The following is a 20,509-nucleotide window of genomic DNA, read 5'->3' as shown; positions in this document are numbered from 1 at the left end:
CATCTGGTTCACTAATGTCCTTTAGGGAAGGAAATCTGCTGTACTTACCTGATCTGGCCTTCATGTGACTCCAGACCTACAGCAATGTGGTTGACTCTTAAATGCCCTCTGAACAAGGGCAATTAGGGATGGGCAATAAATGCTGGCCTAGCCAGCGATGCCCACGTCCCATGAACGAATATTAAAAAATGATATGGGTCTGAAACCCCACTATAGTCTTCAAAGAGTCAAATAGCCAGCTTACCTCTCAACTTAACTATTCTAACACTCCCAGTTGGTCCCCCACATCGTCCTATCCAGAAACTTGAGGTCATCCAAAACTCTATTGCCCACGTATTAACTCGCATCCTGTGCCATTCACCTATCACCTCTGTGCTCACTTACCTACATTTGCTCCCGGTCAAGCAACGTCTTGATTTTAAAATTCTCATCTTTGCTTTCAAACCCGTCCATGACCTCGCCCCCTGCTTTTCTCTATAATCTCCTTCAGCACCACAACTTTCTGAGATATCTGCACTCTTCTAATTCTAGCCTCTTAAGCATCACCAATTTTAATGGCCCCATCATTGATGGCTAGACCCCAAGCTCTGGAATGCCCTCCCTATATCTCTCCACTGAAACCTCACTTTCCTCCTTTACGGCACTCCTTAAAACTACCTCTTTGACCAAGTTGACCCAACAACTACTTATGTAGCTCAATACCATATTTTGTTTCATAAGCGTCATAGACTGTTTTATTAAACGAGCTATATAAATAATCTGGTGCTGTTGTTACTACTTCATTTGCAGCAGGCTTATGTCACGAGACATATCTGTTTACCTGGAACAGTGCCAAAGTTCCATTTGCAAATTCCATTATTATACTTTTACAAACAAGCACAGTATATGTTTTAAGAATAGAGTTTATTAAAATTAATGGAAATTAATAGTATGCAATGACCGATTTTAGCAAAAATTTTCAATGTTGCCTGCATTCAAATGTGCTTAATGCTTTTTAATAGACTGGTTATTAGAATGATGGAGGATTCTGGTCCTCAGTTCAAATTACAATGTCTATCAAAATTCCTGAAAAATAAGGAAACTATGCTGAGTGGAACAAGAATTGAATCCAAAGTCCCACAGAAACATTTTCATCCATATCAGACATCACAGAAAATAGAATGTGCGGCATTATGTGAAACTGAATCACTGCTTCTATCCACTAAATAATCCAATTACATTTCACTGAAATTACAGGTAGCATGGAGGTCATCAGGAGATTATGAAAAGTTAAACATTAGGTGGCTCACAATGGAACATAAATAAATCTGAACATAGCCACTCCAACCTCCACCATGTTAACACAAACACTCCATCCTCTTAACAAACAAGGCGCTTATTGTTTGCTGTATTTTGCTTTGCCTGGCTTGCAAAATCAAAAAACATATTTTAAGTTCTTAAATATATGAAAAAGAGTAATTTGTGGTGAATTGGAATTCATGGCGGAAAAAAACTCAGAAATTGCTGTTTCTTTTATTGCGACGAGCTCAATTATTTTTCCAACAATTCCTGCCCAATGTATTTTTTTCCACAAACGTAGAATTATTACATTATGAGCAGAAATATTTTCATTCTTCTACAACTTTTAAAAACCTCTTGGATCAGACTTTCAGCCACCCCTTCTAATTTTTCCTTTCAGGTTCAGTATCAGTTTTCTGTTTGTGAAGCAGCTTAGGATGTTTTCTCATATTAAAGGCAAATTTATGGTCTCCACAAAATGAACATTGCTCCAAAAACTTTTTACTTTGATCTAAAGATCCACAATCAGCAAAATGCAGTGGGTGTTAAACAATAAAATTAAATTTTTTATTGACTCAGTTGGCATTCAATGCTGTAAGATGATGTTACTTTACTCTGTAATCATAGTTGCATATCTGGTGCACATTTTAATCAGCGTGAAGCAAGTATCTCCAAATAAATATCCAATTCATGCATGCAAATCACAGGTTGCACTTCAGAAAGCTTCAGGAACCAAGCAGATTAAAAACACTTGATCCAAAATGTGCAATCCTATCCAGTCTCCAAATATTCACCTCCTAACTCCTGCCCGCCATCTACAACAGGAGTGTGGCTGAATACTTTCCATTTGCCTGGGTGAGTGCAGCTCCAACACTCAAGAAGCTTGACACCATCCAGGACAAAGCAGCCTGCTCAATTGGCACCCCCATCCACTGACATTAATTCCCTCCACCACCGATGCACAATAGCAGCAGCGTGTACCATCTGCAAGGTGCACCTCAGGAACTCATCAAGGCTCCTCAGATAGCATCTTCCAAACCCACGACTGCCATCATCTAAAAGGACAAGGGCAGCAGACACATGGGGACACCACCACCTAGAAGATCCCTTCCAAGCCTCACACCACCCTGACTTGGAAATATATCGCTGTTCCTTCATTGTTACTGGGTCAAAATCCTGGAATTCTGTCCCTAATAGGACTGTGGGCATAACTACAGCACATAGGCAGTTCGAAGCAGCTCACCACCACCCTCTCAAGGGCAGTTAGGGATGGGCAATAAATGCTGACCTAGCCAGCGATGTCAACATCCTTTAAATTATTTTTTTTAAATTGAACAGTGGAACTAAAGTTTTAAACTTTAGCCTTGCCAAATTATGTATACTCAATAAAACCTTTTCTGCTCCAGTAAATACGTTTCTATCTCAACCATGTTCTCTCAGAATCAAAATCATCACGACACAAAAATAGGCCCTTTGTCCCATCAAATCCGTGCCAGCTCTCTGTAGAGCAATCCAGTCAGTCCCATTCCCCCACTATCCCTGCAGCCTTTATTTATTCTTTCATGGGATGTGGAAGTTGCTGGCAAAGCCAGCATTTGTTGCCCATCTCTAATTTCCTTTAAACTGAGTGGCTTGTTAGGCCATTTCAGAGGGCGGTTAGGGATCAAACACATTGCTGTGGGTCTCAAGTGGGGCCGAATTCCTTCTCTAATGGGTTTTTACAACAATCGATTCATGTGGTCATCATTACTGAAACCAGCATTTTACTCCAGGTTTATGAATTGAATTAAAATTCCACCAGCTGCCACTGTGGGATTTGAATCCATGTTCACAGGGCATTAGCCTGGGCATCTGGATTACTAATTAGTAACATTACCACTACGCCACCATCTTCCCCAGCCACATAAATTTCCTCTTAAGTGCCCTTGCAATTTTCTTTTGAAATCATTGATGGTCTCCACTTCCACCACCTTCAGTCAGCAAATTCCAGGTCAACACCACGTGTGCATTTCATTTAAACTTTAATTTCATGTCCCCTAGGCCATGTACCATGAGATGATAGGAGCAACATTTTTTTTCTTTGTTCGGCTAATCTAAACCTTTCATAATCCTTTACTTCTCTAAGCAGATCCCCACCACCCCCTCAAACCTTCTTTGTTAACCCCCCTCTCAATATGCCTTGCCACTTTCAAAGATTATACACATGAACCGCCAGGTCATCCCTCCTACTGAATCTATATTACATTTTCTTCTATGACTCCAAACTGGATCTACCTTTTTCATGTATAATGATGACCCTATTAAATGAAAGTCAAGAGAAGCTGGGATTGGTCTCCTGCACAGAAAATTCAAGGGAGGTTTAATTCGTTGTTAAAAATAAGCTAAATATTTTCAGACATTTATAGTTATTTTTGTGAACAAAAATGTATTAAATGCATCTCAGATGCATTACAGCAGCATTATCAGACAAATGACACCAAAATGGGGTATTAGATTAGCTGGCCAACAGCTTGATCAAAGATAATAGTTTTGAAGGTCCTGAAGGTGGACAGAGAACTGGGGAGAGAGGGGTTGACAGCCAATTCCAGAGGTTACTACCAATACTGTCGAAGGCACGGCATGGTGGAACGAATAGACTGGGGGGTGTGGAGCAGGCCAGGGCTGGAGGAATACAGCATTATCATGAGGGCTGCAACAGTGGAAGAGGTTACAGAGATAAGGGAGATGTAAGGTCATGGAGGGATCTGAACATGAACCTGAGAATTTTAAATTTGCAGCATTGGTGGATAGAAGCCTATGTAGCTCAGGAAGTACAGGAGTGAGCAGAACTTGGGTAAGGATAAGAGAAGAGTTTTAAATGAGCTCAAGATTATCAAGGGTGGAAGGATGAGAGGCTGACCAGAAGAGCATTGGAATAGTTATGTGAAAGGATAACAGTGTTCCTAGAAAAAGGAAATAGATGATAAGAAACTGAACAGGACTAGCCATATAAATACTGTGGCTCCAAAAGCAGGTCAGAAGCTAGGATCCGTGCGATGGGTAACTCACCTCCTGGCTCCCCAAAGCCTATCCACCATCCAGAAGGCACAAGTCAGGAGTGTGATGAAATACTCCCCACTTGCCTGGATGAGTGCAGCTCCCATGACACTCAAGCAACCTGACACCATCCAGGACAAAGCAACCCAGGACATTCACTCCCTCCACCGCCGATGCACAGTAGCAGCAGTGTGTACCATCTACAAGATGCACTTCAGGAACTCACCAAGACTCCTTAGTCAGCACCTTCCAAATCCACGACCACTACCACCTAGAAGGACAACGGAAGCAGATAGTTGGGAACACCACCACCTGGAAGTTCCCCTCCAAGTCACTCACCATCCTGACTTGTAAATACATCGCTGTTCCAAAATCCTGGAATACCTACACCACATGGACTGCAGCGGTTCAAGGCAGCAGCTCACCACCACCTAGGGATGGGGAATAAATGTTGGCCCAGCCAGTGAAGCCCACATCCCATGAATGAATAAAAAAAGGTGGGGTTCAGATCAGTGAAAAAAAGACCTACTGAGACAAACGGCACCGTTGCATTCTCAAATTATTTTTTAAACAATTGCAATAACAATAGTAACCCACAAAATGTCTGATTCCAGGTTGCCACACCCCACCATTTCTCAACATAAAAGGCAGTAAGAGGCAACTTGAAAGCATCACTAAAAACAGCTTTCTTGCAATGCAGTAATTTAGAATACTAGACCATTAATATTCTTCAAAGGGTTTGTACTTCACTACATGTAATTAAATGCATGGTTATAGATTATATAACTAATTAATTGCCAGTTTTATCTGAATACATGATTTTAATTAAATCCTTTTTATTATGAAATAAGACGACATTTGCAGTCCTTTCAATACCCTAACTCATACTTATAACCAATTGAGCAGAGGAACTATTTTTGTTTTGCTGACAGTGAATGTCAAGAACTGCCAAGCTTCATACAGCTTAAGGGTTAAGAAACTCATGGTGGGAAAAAAAAAAGTGTAATCACTACAACTGAATAACTACAGGTAATCAGTAGTCTCTCTGTACATCACAGAATCACCGAAACGTGACAGCGCAGAAGGAGGCCATTTGTCTTGTCATGTCTGCACCGGCTCTCCGAATAGCACCAAATGAATTGCTCATTCTCCTGATTTTACCCCATATGCCTGCATATTCTTCATTTTAAGACAACTTTCTAATTCCCTTTTGAATGCTTCAATTGAGCCTCCCTCCACCACACTCTTTGGCAGTGCATCCCACAGCTTAACCGTTCGCTGCGTGAAAAAGTCCTCTCCTCATATCACTTTTGCTTCTTTTACGAAATACTTTAAATCAGTTCCCTCTCATTCTTGATCTTTTCACGAGTGAGAACAGTTTCCCCCAATCTACTCTGTCAGGCCCCTCAATTTTGAATACCTCTATCAAATCTCCTCCCACATTTCTTTTCTCCAAGGAAAACAGGCCTAACTTCTCCAATCTATCTACATAGCTGATCCCTCATTACTGGAACCACCCTCGTAAATTTTTCTACACCCTCTCCAATGCTCTTACACCCTTTCTGAAGTGCAATGCTTAGAATTAGACACAATACTCCAGCTGCTGAACTAGTGTCCTATACAAGTTCAACATAGCTGCGTTGCTCTTGTACTCTATGCCCCTGTTAATAAAGTCCAGGATGTTGTATGCTTTATTAACCGTGCTCTCAACCTGTCCTGCCACCTTCAACAGTTTATGCACGAATACACCCAAGTCCTTCTGCTCCGGCACCGTCTTTAGAGTTGTATCCTTTATTTTATAGTGTTTCTCCAAGTTCTTCCTACCAAAATAAATCACTTCACATTTCATTGAATTTCATCTGCCACCTGTCCACCCTTACTACTAACTTGTCCTTTTGAAGTTCTACACTATCCTTCTCAGTTCATAATGCTACCAAGTTTCTTATCATCTGCAAACTTTGAAATTGAGCCCTGTGCACCAAGGTCTAGGCAATTTTTCAAGAAAAGCAAGGGTCCCAATACTGGCCCTTGGGAAACTCCACTACAAACCTTCCTCCAGCCTGAAAGCCCCTGGGAAACTCCACCACAAACCTTCCTCCAGCCTGAAGAACATCAATTAACCACTACCGTTTCCTGCCACTCAGCCAATTCCATATCCATGTTGCTACTGTATCCTTTCATTCTGTGAGCTATAACTTTGCTCAAGTCAGTTGTATGACACTGTAACAAATGTCTTTTGGAAGTCCATGTACACTACATCAATTACATTACTCTCATCAACCTTCTCTATTAACTCTTCAAAAAACTCCAGCAAGTTAGTTAAATGTGATTGGCTCTTTAAAAATTCCATGCTGGCTTTCCTTAATTAACCAGCATTTGTCCACTTGACTATTAAGTTTTGTCCCGAATTATTATTCTAGAAATTTTCCAACTACCAAAGTTAAACTGGCCAGCCTGTGGTTGCTGGCCTCATTCTTATACCATTTTTGGCAGACCTCTGGCACTACTCCACTCCTGAGTCTAAGGAAGAATGAAAAATTATGGCCAGTACCTCCACAATTTCATCTCTCGTTTCCCTCAGCATCCTCATCTGATCCTCGTGTTTTATCCACTAACTACAGACAGTCTTTCGTCCTCTTCCTCTAACAATTTAAACCATTCGAGTGTCTAAATTATCTCCTCCTTTACCATAGTCTGGCTAGCATCGTCTTCCTTGGTGAAGACAAGTGCAAAGTATTAATTTAGTGCCTCATCTGTGCCTTAATGCATAAATTCTCTTTTTGATTCCTAGTCAGCCCTACTCCTCCTTTTACCACCCTTCTGCTATTTATAGGACTGTAGAAGACTTCAGAATTCTCTTATGTTGACTGCCAGGCTCTTTTCATGCTCCCTCTCTACTTCTCTTATTTGCTTTTTCATCTCCCCTAACATATTCTATCACCGATCTTTTTCAGTTGCTCCAATTGCATGTCATGATGATGTCATGTAATCATAATATTTTAATTCATTTTCTATTCATTCATGCAATGTGGGAACCAGTGGCATGATCAATATTTATTGGCTATCCTTAACAGATCTTGAAAAGGTGGTGGTGAGCATCTTTTTGAATGCAACTGAGTTGCTTACCAGGTCATTTCAGAGGCAGTTAAGAGTCAACATCATTGCTGTGGATTTGGAGTCTCAGGTAGGCCAGGCTGATTAAGGACAACAGATTTTGTTCCATAAAAAGGTCAGAAGTGACAAGATGGGATTTTATGACAATCTTATAATTTCACAATCACCATTACTGATGCTAGCTTTTAATTTCAGATCTATTTAATTAACTGAATTTAAATTTCTGAGGCGTGGTGAAACTTGAACTTGTGCCTCCAGATCAGGCTAGGCCAGGTCCAAGCCTCTGGATTATTGTTCTACAAATATAACCACGATGTTACCATGCTCCTAAATCTGTAAGGCAACCAAAATTTTACTTGGGACCTGCACTACCAGGTTATCCGGTTCTTTCTTTATTCTTTTACAGGCCTTGCTGGCCAGGCCAGCATTTGTTGCGCATCCCAAACTGCCCTTGAACTGAGTGGCTTGCTGGGCCACATTGGAGGGTAATTAAGAGACCTTTTATGGAACAAAATCTGTTGTCCTTAACCAGTCTGGCCCATGTGACTCCAGATCCACATGTCCTTTATGAAACGAAATCTGCTGCCCCTACCCAGCTTGGCCTACTGGTGACTCCAAATCCACAGCAATGATGTTGATTCTTAACTGCCTCTGAAATGGCCTGGTAAGCAACTCAGTTGCATCCAAAAAGGCACTCACCACCACCTTTTCAACTACATTGTTGTGGGTCTGGAGTCACATGTAGGCCAGACCAGGTAAGGATGGCACATTTCCTTCCCTAGAGGACATTATTGAACCAGATGCATTTTTACAACAATTGATGATGGTTTCATGGTCACCAATACTGAGACTCGCTTTCAATTCCAGATTTTTAATTGATTTTAAATTCCATCAGCTGCCATAGTGGGATTTGAATATGTCCCCAGGGCTTTGGCATGCACCTCTGGATTGCTAGTCCAGTGACATTACCATTACACCACCGTCTCCCCATATCCATTTAGCAACACAGATATTTGTCATATGCAAAGGCTGAGTAGAACTCAATTTCTAAATAAAACAAAAATCAATTTCCTCATTGTTTTAGGGAAAGCAAAACCTTCATAGTTCAGCACTTACATCAAGCTACATAACAATTGCATAGACTGCTCTTAAATTTTCCTACACACCAGGTTTTTGCAGTTCAGATCTGCAAGTTTCAAGTTCTTGTACAGTCATGTACTTCCCAAATATGATTGATTCAAGCAGTCAACATCTTTTGCCCGAGCCTGGGAATCAAATTTCCAGACATTTTCCAGCAAGTTCTCATAGTTATTGCTCTTAATAAGTTGCTGTTCAAGCTATAAACAAGGCTAGCAAGATTCCCTTACTTTGAATTCAAACGTTGCACTGTCACACAAATGCCAATTCCAAGTAACTGCTATTGATTGATTTAACATTCTGATTCCTTTCAAATTTTTTCAAGCAAAAGCCTAAACAGGGGTGGGTGGGGGGCGCGAAATGGGGAAACACTGCTCTCTTCAGAAGAAAAGTATCACTACTATAAATCTATTCCGAATAAATCACATCCACCGACTGGGCAATTCCATTTATTCTCCACAGTGCAGAATTGAAATAAAGTTAGTATGAGCTACAAAACTAAGTATGAAATAAAAAAAGATACATCCAGTACCATGCCACATTATCCCCTCATCGACCTCCAGCCCTCCTGAAAATCATCTTAACCACCACAGTGGCACTCATCCAATCTTGAAACTAGTTAACGAATATGTGATGCAAAGATGTCAAAACGGCATCAAAAGTTAATCTGACTCAAACGAGCCTCTTTCTTCCCCTACACCAACCTCCAACAAAGAACACATTTACTTATTCTTTTTATTGGGATATGGGCATTGCTGGCAAGGCCAGTATGTTACCCATCCCTAATTGTTCTCAAAAAAAGTGATAATAAGCCACTTTCTTGAACCACTGCAGTCCATCTGGTGCAGGGAATCCCACAGTGCTGTTAGGGAGGGAGTTCCAGGATTTCAATCCAGCAATGAAGGAATGGTGGTGTGTGGCATGGGCAGAAACTTGCAAGTGGTGATGTTCCCATGGGTCTGATGCCCTTGGATAAAACCAAAAATTGCGGATGCTGGAAATCCAAAACAAAAAAACTCAGCAGGTCTGACAGCATCTGTGGAGAGGAACACAGTTAACGTTTCAAAGTACAAAGAAAAGTACAACACAGGAACAGGCCCTTCGGCCCTCCAAGCCTGTGCCGATCATATTGCCTGTCAACTAAATAATTTTGCACTTCCAGGGTCCGTATCCCTCTATTCCCATCCTATTCATGTATTTGTCAAGCTGCCTCTTAAACACCACTATCGTACCTGCTTCCACCACCTCCTCTGGCAGTGAATTCCAGACACTCACTACCTTCTGCATAAAAAACTTGCCCCGCACATCTCCTTTATAGTTTTCTCCGCTCACCTTAAATTTATGTCCCCTAGTAATTGACTCTTCCACCCTGGGAAAAAGCTTCTGACTATGTACTCTGTCCACGCCACTCATAATTTTGTAAACTTCTATCAAGTCGCCCCTCAATCTCCGTCGCTCTATCCGTCAAAAAGGGTGTGGGGATGGAGGAGAGAGTTCATGATCTAAAATTGTTTTGAGTCCAAATGACTCTTCAACAGAACTAAGGAAAAACAGAAAAGAGGTGAAATGTAAGCTGGTTTAAGGGTGGGGTAGAGCTGGATAGAGGGCCAGTGATAGGTGGAGATAGCAAAAAGATGTCAGAAACAAAAGGACAAAGAGGTGTTGAAGGTGGTGATATTATCTAAGGAATGTAGAAAGCAGCTCAAGCAAGGTACAGATAGCCCTAGTGGGGGTGGGGTGGGGTGAAGGGAAGGGATCAAGGGATTGAAATAGGCTAAAAGGTAGAGATAAGACAATGGATGGAAATACATTTAAAAATAATGGGAATAGGTGGGAAAAGAAAAATCGATATAAATTATTGGAAACAAAAGGGGGGGGGAGGGAAATCGGAAAGGGGTGGGGATGGAGGAGAGTGTTCATGATCAAAAATTGTTGAACTCAATATTCAGTCCGGAAGGCTGTAAAGTGCGTAGTCAGAAGATGAGGTGCTGTTCCTTCAGTTTGCATTGAGCTTCACTGGAAACAATGCAGCAGGCCAAGGATGGACATGTGAGCATGAGAGCAGGGTGGAGTGTTGAAATGGCAAGCGACAGGGAGGTCTGGGTCATGCTTGTGGACAGACTGAAGGTGTTCTGCAAAGCGGTCACCCAGTCTACGTTTGGTCTCTCCAATGTAGAGGAAACCGCATTGGGAGCAACGAATACAGTAGGCTAAATTGAGGGAAGTGCAAGTGAAATGATGCTTCACTTGAAATGAGTGTTTGGGCCCTTGGACGGTGAGGAGGGGGGAAGTAAAGGGGCAGGTGTTGCACCTCCTGTGGTTGCATGGGAAGGTGCCATGGGAGAGGGTTGAGGTGTAGGGGGTGATGGAGGAGTGGACCGGTGTCCCGGAGGGAACAATCCCTACGGAATGCCACCAGGGGGGTGAAGGGAAGATATGTTGGTGGTGGCATCATGCTGGAGTTGGTGGAAATGGCAGAGGGTGAACCTTTGAATGCAGAGTCTGGTGGGGTGATAAGTGAGGACAAGGAGGACACTATCATGGTTCTGGGAGGGAGACGAAGGTGTAGGGGTGGATGCATGGGAGATGGGCTGGACACGGTTGAAGGCCCTGTCAACCAACATGGGTGGAAAACTTCGGTTAAGGAAGGAGGAGCACATGTCAGAGGAACTGTTTTTGAAAGTGGCATCATCAGAACAGATGCGATGGAGGCGAAGGTACTGAGAGAATGGGATGGAGTCCTTACAGGAAGCAGGGTGTGAGGAGCTGTAGTCGAGGTAGCTGTGGGAGTCAGTAGGTTTGTAATGAATATTGGTGGACAGTCTATCACCAGAAATTGAGACAGAGAGGTCAAGGAAGGAAAGGGAAGTGTCAGAGATGGACCATGTGAAAATGATGGAGGGGTGGTAATTGGAAGCAAAATTAATAAATTTTTCCAGGTCCAGACAAGAGCATGAAGCAGCACCGAAACAATCATCAATGTACCGGAGAAAGAATTGTGGGAGGGGGCCGGAGTAGGGCTGGAACAAGGAATGTTCCACATATCCCATAAAGAGACAGGCATAACTGGGTCCCATGCGTGTACCCTTGGCCACACCTTTTATTTGGAGGAAGTGAGAGGAGTTTAAGGAGAAATTGTTCAGTGTGAGAACAAGTTCAGCCATTCTCTCCTCCGACACCGGCCCCCTCCCACAACACTTTCTCCAGTACATCGATGATTGCTTCGGTGCTGCTTCATGCTCTCGTCTGGACCTGGAAATATTTATTAATTTTGCTTCCAATTTCCACCCCTCCATCATTCTCACATGGTCCATCTCTGACACTTCCCTTCCCTTCCTTGATCTCTCTGTCTCAATTTCTGGTGATAGACTGTTCACCAATATTCATTACAAGCCTACCAACTCCCACAGCTATCTCAACTATAGCTCCTCATACCCCGTTTCCTGTAAGGACTCCATCCCATTCTCTCAGTTCCTTCACCTCCGTTGCGTCTGTTCTGATGATGCCACTTTCAAAAACAGTTCCTCTGACATGTCTTCCTTCATCCTTAACCGAGGTTTTCCACCCACGGTGGTTGACAGGGCCCTCAATCGTGTCTGGCCCATCTCCCACACATCTGCCCTCACACCTTCCTCTCCCTACCAGAACCATGATAGGGTCCCCCTTATCACCCCACCAGCCTCCGCATTCAAAGGATCATCCTCCGCCATTTCCACCAACTCCAGCACGATGCTACCACCAAACACATCTTCCCTTCAGCCCCTGGCGGCGTTCCGCAGGAATCGTTCCCTCTGGGACATCTGGTCCACTTCTCCATCACCCCCTACACCTCAACCCTCTCCCACGGCATCTTCCCATGCAACCGCAGAAGGTGCAACACCTGCTCCTTTACTTCCCTCCTCCTCACCGTCCAAGGGCCAAAACACTCTTTTCAAGTGAAGCAGCATTTCACTTGCATTTCCCTCAATTTAGTCTACTGCATTCGTTACTCCCAATGTGGTTTCCTCTACACTGGAGAGACCAAACATAGACTGGGTGACCGCTTTGCAGAACACCTTCAGTCTATCTACAAGCATGACCCAGACCTCCCTGTCGCTTGCCATTTCAACACTCCACCCTGCTCTCATGCCCACATGTCCGTCCTTGGCCTGCTGCATTGTTTCCAGTGAAGCTCAATGCAAACTGAAGGAACAGCACCTCATCTTCTGACTACGCACTTTACAGCCTTCCGGACTGAATATTGAGTTCAACAATTTTAGATCATGAACTCTCTCCTCCATCCCCACCCCCTTTCTGATCTTCCCCGCCCCCCCCCCACCACTTTTTTTCCCCAATAAGTTATATAGATTTTTCTTTTCCCACCTATTCCCATTATTTTTAAATGTATTTCCACCCATTGTTTTATCTCTACCTTTTAGCCTATTTTGATCCCTTGATCCCTTCCTTTCACCCCACCCCCACTAGGGCTATCTGTACCTTGCTTGTCCTGCTTTCTACCCTTAATTAACACATTCCTTAGATAATATCACCACCTTCAACACCTCTTTGTCCTTTTGTCTATCTCCACCTATCACTGGCCCTCTAACCAGCTCTACCTGTCCCAGCCCCCCCTCCCCCCCTCAGCTTATATTTCACCTCTTTTCAATTTTAACTTAGTTCTGTTAAAGAGTGATATGGATTCGAAACATTAACTGTATTCCTCTCCGCAGATGCTGCCAGATCTGCTGAGTTTTTCCAGGTATTTTTATTTTTGGTCTGATGCCCTTGTCCTTCTAGGTGGTAGAGGTTGGGGTTTGGAAGGTGCTGTCAAAGGAAGCATTGAGAGTTCCTGCAGTGCGTTGTGTAGATGGTACGCACTGACGCCGTACATCAGTGGTGGGGAAAGTGAGTGCTTCAGTTGGTGGATGGGACTGCTTTGTCCTGGATGGTGTCAAGCTTCTTGAGTGTTGTTGGAGCTGCACTCATCCAGGCAAGTGGGGAGTATTCCATCACACTCCTGACTTGTGCCATGTAGATGGTGGAAAGGCTTTGAGGAGTGGGGAGGTGAGTTACTCACCACAGAGTTCCTAGTGTTTGGGGGACATCACTGCATGCAACTGCGTTTCCTACATTACATTTCAAAAAGTATTTCAGTGGCTGTAAAGTACCTTGGGACATTGAGTTCATTCAAAGCACTGCATAAGTAAAGATCTTTTATTTTGTCCGCCTCTGTGAAATGCTTTGGAACATTTTTCTACATTGAAGCATTAGGGCACTACGTTAAAAAAAATCCAAGCTATTACTGATAAGTTTAAAAATATTTTTTAACCTTTTCTAAAAACAAAAAGCAGCCCTTTTTTTATCAGCGGCCTCTGATATATCATGACCTGGACCCTCTTCCAAAATAGGTATTAGGATCAGGGCTCTTTTATGCCACTGAATTTGACAGGCTAAATTGCATCCCCTGTTCACTAATGCAGTTCCAGTAAGAAGCGATATGGGGCTTTGACCAGCTCAGTTTTCAACCTGGGCTGGTTCACCCCTCCTGAGCAGAGCTAATTACTCTCAGTTCTCTTAAGAATGCATGTGGATAGCGACCTTGGCATGGAATCCAGATCAATCTAGGAAGCTGCAGCCTAGATCTCCTACCCCGAAGCAATCCTGCAGCTTTACGGTCACAGGGTTTTAAAAAATTTATCTTCCACAGGATGTGGGCGTCATTGGATAAGCCAGCATTTATTGCCCACCCCTAACTGCTCCTGATGAGGTGGCGCTGAGCAGCTTTCTTGAACTGATGCAGTCCATCTGTGTAGGTACACCCACAGTGATGGTCGGAAGGGATTTTGACTCAGTCACACACCAGACATACACCACTGTGTACAGCAATGCACATGACGAAAGACTATTAAAAATTTAAAAGAAATTAGGAAAAACAGTGAGAATAATGGTGAGTTATATCAGGACTTGTTTCAGCCACACACTGAACGAAATGAAAAAAAGATTTATTTTAAAACATTGCAAAGAACCCTTGAACTCAGTGGGCTGCAGCTGGTTGAGCTCTTCAGAGTAAAAAGACTCTGGGAAAAGATTTAGTTAAAATCTGTACATGCTCCAATGTAACTCACACAGCTCCTTTTGAATCTCCATGTTGCAGGATCTAAACGAAGGGAAATGCGGGAGCTGGAGACAAGAGCAAGATTTTTCATCCCTACTGGCAAAACCATCTCAGAAAAAATACAAGTGGGTTCAAACAGGAAGTCATTCCTTTCAATGCCCAAAGGCCCTGATTTTTCATGTATGCACTCAACAGACTGCAGCTTTCTCTAATTCCACACAAAACAGGTGCCTCGGGCTTCAAACCTTAAATATAGAAAATATGCTAACAGAAGGTTCAAAGCTCATTTAAAACAGACCATGTTTCACACACAATTATCTACTACACTGGAGGAATTTCAATTTCTTTTGATGGCTAAATGCTGTTTATAAATAAAGATCTTATTCAGCAACACAAAAGCACGTAATAAAGAATCAGGTCTATAGGCATCAATGTTTTCTATATCAGCAATTGTTTCACAGTCAATTTTTCTGCATTTCTTGTTATACTAATAACCACAAAATATAAAGCACCATTGCTTTGTTGAATCCCAGTTAACATGTTACAGTGAGCGGGAGCTTTGGATGAGCTGAAGTTCACAAAGTGGGGTTGCGGCTTAAGGTAGCAAGAATATATTTGAGGTTCAGGCGATGAAATGAATAATATTGCAGGGATGGAATCAGGTGGTCACATGATTAAGAGGATATAGGGTTGAAAGCTCAGCCAAGTAGGATGCCCGAGCCCAGCCCTAAACAGTGGCTAAGGGGGACAGAATCAGAAGCGAGGATCAATGAAGATGAACATATTCCCTAAGTTGACTGGATCCACAATGATATTTAAGCTAACATCTGATATTCAAACCAACATTTAAGCTTATGCCATTAAGTTTAATTTATTGATGACAGTTGAGGGAAAATGAACCGCTGAGCAACATGAAGTGGGGAAAAAGTGCAGGGTGCCAAAAATTGGGTACAGAAACACATCAGAATAAGGCGGGGGTTGGGGGGCCATCAAAGACAGGGAAAGCCAAGGGCAGAGAGCTAGGGGCACAAGAGGAGCAAGGGGTTGGGCAAAGAAGACAGAGACAGGTGTTGGGGTGCTACAGGGCCACCAGAGGTTGGGGTTGGGTTGGGGGTGGGGTGGGAGGTGCAGCAGTGAAGAGAAGTAGTGTTGCCAGAGATGGGGGACTGGGGGTGAGATGGGTCAGCAGAGATTTTGGGGGGGGCTGGGAAGGGTTGTCACGGGATTGCCAGATGTTGGGGGAAGGGGGAAAGAGGAGGGCCAGTTGCAGGTTACGAGGTGGGAGCGTGGGGGGAAGATTGGTGGGGGGGGGGCAGGGAAGGGTGCTGCAGTCACACGAGATTGGGGGGGGGGGGAAGAGGAGGAGACAGGGAGGTCATGTGAGGCAGTGGGGACAGGGGCACAACAGGACCACCTGAGGTTTTTTTGGGGGGAGGGGGGAGGGGCAGATGCAGGGTCACCCAGGTGGAGGGCAGGGGGGGGGGGGGGGGGGCTGCAGGGCTGCCCAAGGTGGGGCAGGGGCATCTCAGGGGTGCCCAAGGCAGGGGGGGGGATTAAAGAGGCACCACAGGGTCACAGGGAGTTAGGGGACAGGAGTGCCATAAGTGACAGATGGCAGGGTGAGAAATGGGGGAGAATGGGGTGGGTGGGAAGAACTGAAAATGACATATAATCTGGCACTGCTGTGCTTTCAGCTCTGAAAAGAAAAACCAAGATACAGTTACAGAAAAAAAATGACAATCCCTTCAGACAAAAGAAAATGACAGTCCAATGATAAAGATGGGGGGGGGGCGGGGAGGCGGGGAGGGGAGGGCGATGAGCAAGGAGTTGGATTTGAATTTTTTTTAAAAAAAAGGAGCCATTTAGTGCTTTTATCTCCTACCAGAAAGACTATAAGAGAAACATAAAGAAAACATTTGCAGTATGTGTAGTGGAAATCAAACACACAAAAAAAATTCAAGGACAGCGGACACTACCGTGGAATTATATATACAGATTACTAACTGCACGCACACCCACCCACCCACACACACATTCCGCTCCCCCCTCCCCCCCCCCCCCCTGCACTGTCTATCTCTTGCCCGGGTACAAACAGGCAGCAGGAGCCTGTCACCCGCTGACGGTTCCTCCCCGGGCGCGCGAGCCCCGCTTTTGAACATTTGAATCCATTAACGGCCGCTCGCGCTACCTGACAAACGGGCTGAAAGTTTCAGATCGCACGTTCCTCCAGACCGGCAGCGGCCGCGCCTTCCCCGCCGTCGCCTCCTGTAGCATCGATAACATGGCAGCGCCTTTGTCCCTATTTAAAAAGTACTCCTATATATGTATATCATGTAGGGGTTTTTTTTTGTCGTCTCGACGATCAGGAGAGGCGGGGTCAATAAAGAAAGGTATTTTGCCGAGGAGGAGAAGCGAATCAGTGCGGAACCATCACCCGGCTCATGAATGGCAACCGAACGAACCACTTGGTGCGAAGGGTAGAGACGGACCGCGACACTTCAAAGGTAGGAGGCGGGCCTGGCTCGGTTTATCGTTTTTTTCCTTTTTCTTTATCAAACAAGGATCTCGAGTATTGCGCTGCCCGACTTTTGAGCTGACGCGCTGTCTCGCTGATCTTATGTTGGCTTTCAGGTGACGGGGCACTGGAAACCCCTCTCTTGTTCCCGAATGTGGTAGGTGCCCGGTTTCCCAGCCCCGCCCACCTGAGCGTCATCGGCAACTTTGTTCTGGTGGTTCAGGGCAGCGAGCGCCTCGGCAAAACGAGGAGGGAGGGTGTCGTACTTTTGGTTTTATTCAGCGTGTAACGCGCCTTTAATAATAATGTTAGGGATGATCATATGATCTGAAGTAACCAATAGGAGAGTGGCCTGGGCTCCCTCTGCAGTCAGCGTAGAGATAGAGTTGGTGTTGAAAGCAGATGTGCAGTTATTGCGGAATATATTGCCTCCCTGTACGTGGACGATGTTGCTGCCTTCTTCTCGGGTCCACTGCCGGTGAGCAGACTGATCCACATCTGCGACCGGTTCGAACTGACCTCGGGAGTCAAGGTGAATCGTGGCAAGAGCGAGGCCATGTTCTTTGGGAGCTGGGCTGACCGATCCTTTGTCCCCTTCACCGTCGGGTCAGACGGCCTGAAGGTGCTGGGGATATGGTTCGGAGGGAGCGGGGCATGCGTTCGAAACTGGAAGGAGCAAGTGTCTATGGTGCAAAGAAAACTGGGCATGTGGGAGCGATGCTCCCTCTCCATTGTGGGCAAGAACCTGGTCATCAGGTGTGAGGCACCCTCACTGTTGTCTGGACCCATTCCACACTCCTGCGCGATGGCGATCACCCGAGCCATCTTTCGCTTTATCTGGAGGTCGAAAAATGATCATGTCCGCAGTGACACAGTGTACAAGCCTCGAGGGGGGGAAAATGTGCCCAACATCGCCCTCATATTGATGGCTACCTTTGTGTGCGGCTGTATCAAGTGGTGCATAGACCCTCAGTATGCAAACACCAAGTGTCTCTACGTGCTGAGGTTCTACCTGTCCCCGGTGTTGCAAAGGATGGGTCTGGCCACGCTGCCGCGGAACGCTCCAAGTAGTTGGACCGTGCCGTACCACCTGTCCCCCGTGGAAAAATTTATGCAGAGAAACTCCTTTGACCACAAGTCCTTCAGGCAGTGGTCGGCACGTAAGTCCTTAGATGCCCTGCAGGAAAAGGAGAGGGTGGATCCTGTGGGATGGTTCCCCGAGCAGACTGTCAAAGTCGTTTGGCAGAATGCCTCATCGCCAGAACTTTCCAACAAGCACCAAGATGTAGCTTGGCTGGTGGTGAGAAAAGCCCTGTCAGATCCTTCCTACACGCCAGGAGTCTTACCCCTCTGCATGTTGCCCTCAAGGTGGCTGTGGTGGGGACGAGACCTTTGTTCACCTCCTCGTGAATTGTGCCTTTGCACAGAAGGTCTGGAGAGAGATGCAGTGGTTTCTGTCGAAGTTCATCCCGAGCAGTTCTGTGACACAGGACTCTGTGCTCTGCGGGCTATTCCCAGGGACACACACCGAGACAAACATCAACTGCAGCTGGAGGATCCTCAACTCGGTGAAAGACACTCTTTGGTCTACCCGAAACTTGTTGGCCCTCCAGCACAAAGAGTTGTCCCCGACCGAGTGTTGCAGACTGGCACATTCCAAAGTCCAGGACTACGTGCTGAGGGATGCAGTAAAGCTTGGGGCAGCTGCCGTAAAGGCACAATGGGAAAGTTCGCTGTCTAAGACCTTTCTGTCATAGTGCACCAAGGGGCTAGGAATTGTATAGATCCCTTGGGTTGTACGACTCACAATAAATGTATGTAGTGAAAACTAAATGTACCATAATTGTACTGAAGCATCTCAGGGTCAACATGATGTATGTCGATATATCCAATCCCAATGCACTGTCTGACTGCCTGTAATGACCATGTTGAAGTGTCCGAGGTGTTCATTATTTGTATTGAAGCACCTCGTGATCCATGTGTAAAAATTGAATATGATTGCACTTTTTGTGATGGCCATTTGGAAATGTTTTGTAATATTCTTTCAGATATTTTATGAATGAAGTATATTTTTCAAAAAAAAATATTGTAAATAAACTTAATGTTGCCACTTAAGAAGTGTCTGCAGTTCAACTCTATTACAAATAGATAACTCGGGCACCCTACAATAAACTGGCAACAAGGATAAAATAGGATTGAACAGAGGAAATCAAGCTGAAAAGAAATCGGCACTGTACCTCGCCCAGTGATTGTAAGTAACAAGCTCTTGTTAGAATTGAAGAAGTTATCTTCTCTCAAAATACCACAGTTTGGGAGAATTGATCCTTTTGAACCAGCCATTGACGAATGCCTCACATTCTTTTTTCAAGTGAACAAGATTATGGGAGAAGAGAAGAGGCAAGCGATCCTCTTGAGTACTTGTGAGAGCAAAACCTACGATTTGATTCAAAGTTTACACGGCACCCAGTGCCCCAGCTTCGAATAATTTCAGTGAATTGAGAGACCTCATGAAAGGTCATTTTCAACCCAAGCCCTTAGTCATGATGCAGGAGTTCAAGTTTAATTCATGAAATAGAGTCCCAGATGAGTCAATTGCATGCTACATGGCAAATCTGAAGCAACTAATGGAACAATGTGAGTTAGGTATGACCCTGAATGACATGCTCAGAGATCATTTAGTGTGTGGTGTGAAAGGGGACACTATTCAGAAATGATTATTGTCCAAAATGAATCTGGATTTCAAGAAGGCTCTAGAGATAGCGCTGGCCATGGAAAGCCCAGTAAGAGATTCAAAAGCAATACAGGGTATGCAAAATGGCACCATCCTCCACGTCAGGCAGGGACCCCCAGCTGAAAGTGGTGTGAAAAATCAAGACTCTGCCAAAAAGCGGGAAACAGCCCCTGCTAACCGAAGAATAAAGAAAAATAACTTAGCAGCGAGATTGTTTCTACCTCTATTAAAATTATTCTTCAATCAGTCTTGTAACAGTTGGCAGTTTAGAAAAATTGAATTCTGTTATTGTCACAGAAATGGACAGATAATGAGGCAGTGCGAGGAAAGATTCAAGCAGGCTTGTAAACATAAGAAGAAGCCCAATGAAATCTACAATGTAGAAGAGCCTGAAACAATAAATTCTGACATTTACTAGTTGTTTAATCTGAGAGTTGGAAAGTCAGAAGAAATACCTGTCACGGTGAAAATAAATGGCAAACCCGTTAAAATGGATGTAGACATAGGAGCTTCCACTACAGCAATTGGGAAACATACTTTAAGATTTTTGAATAATGGTGAACATCAATTAAGTTTAGAACAAACACCTACCAAGCTAAAAACA

General features: G+C 44.3%; 1 protein-coding gene across 2 annotated transcripts in view; it reads right to left on the bottom strand.

The window, feature by feature from the left end:
* dnaaf9 (dynein axonemal assembly factor 9) overlaps positions 1-16,964 on the bottom strand; it is a 237,916-nt gene extending 220,952 nt beyond the window's left edge. For both annotated transcript variants that reach the window (XM_041190151.1, XM_041190158.1), the window contains exon 1: positions 16,848-16,964. In XM_041190151.1, coding sequence (XP_041046085.1) covers positions 16,848-16,942 — 95 coding nt within the window. In that variant the 5' untranslated portion in view covers positions 16,943-16,964. The remainder of the gene's footprint in view (positions 1-16,847) is intronic.
* Between the last annotated feature and the right edge of the window lie 3,545 nt (positions 16,965-20,509).

The sequence above is a fragment of the Carcharodon carcharias genome, chromosome 1 (genome assembly GCF_017639515.1).
Source record: "Carcharodon carcharias isolate sCarCar2 chromosome 1, sCarCar2.pri, whole genome shotgun sequence".
NCBI classification, from domain to species: Eukaryota; Metazoa; Chordata; class Chondrichthyes; order Lamniformes; family Lamnidae; genus Carcharodon; species Carcharodon carcharias.
Note: the sequence above shows the minus strand (reverse complement) of the source record. Positions and strands in the feature narration are given on the sequence as shown.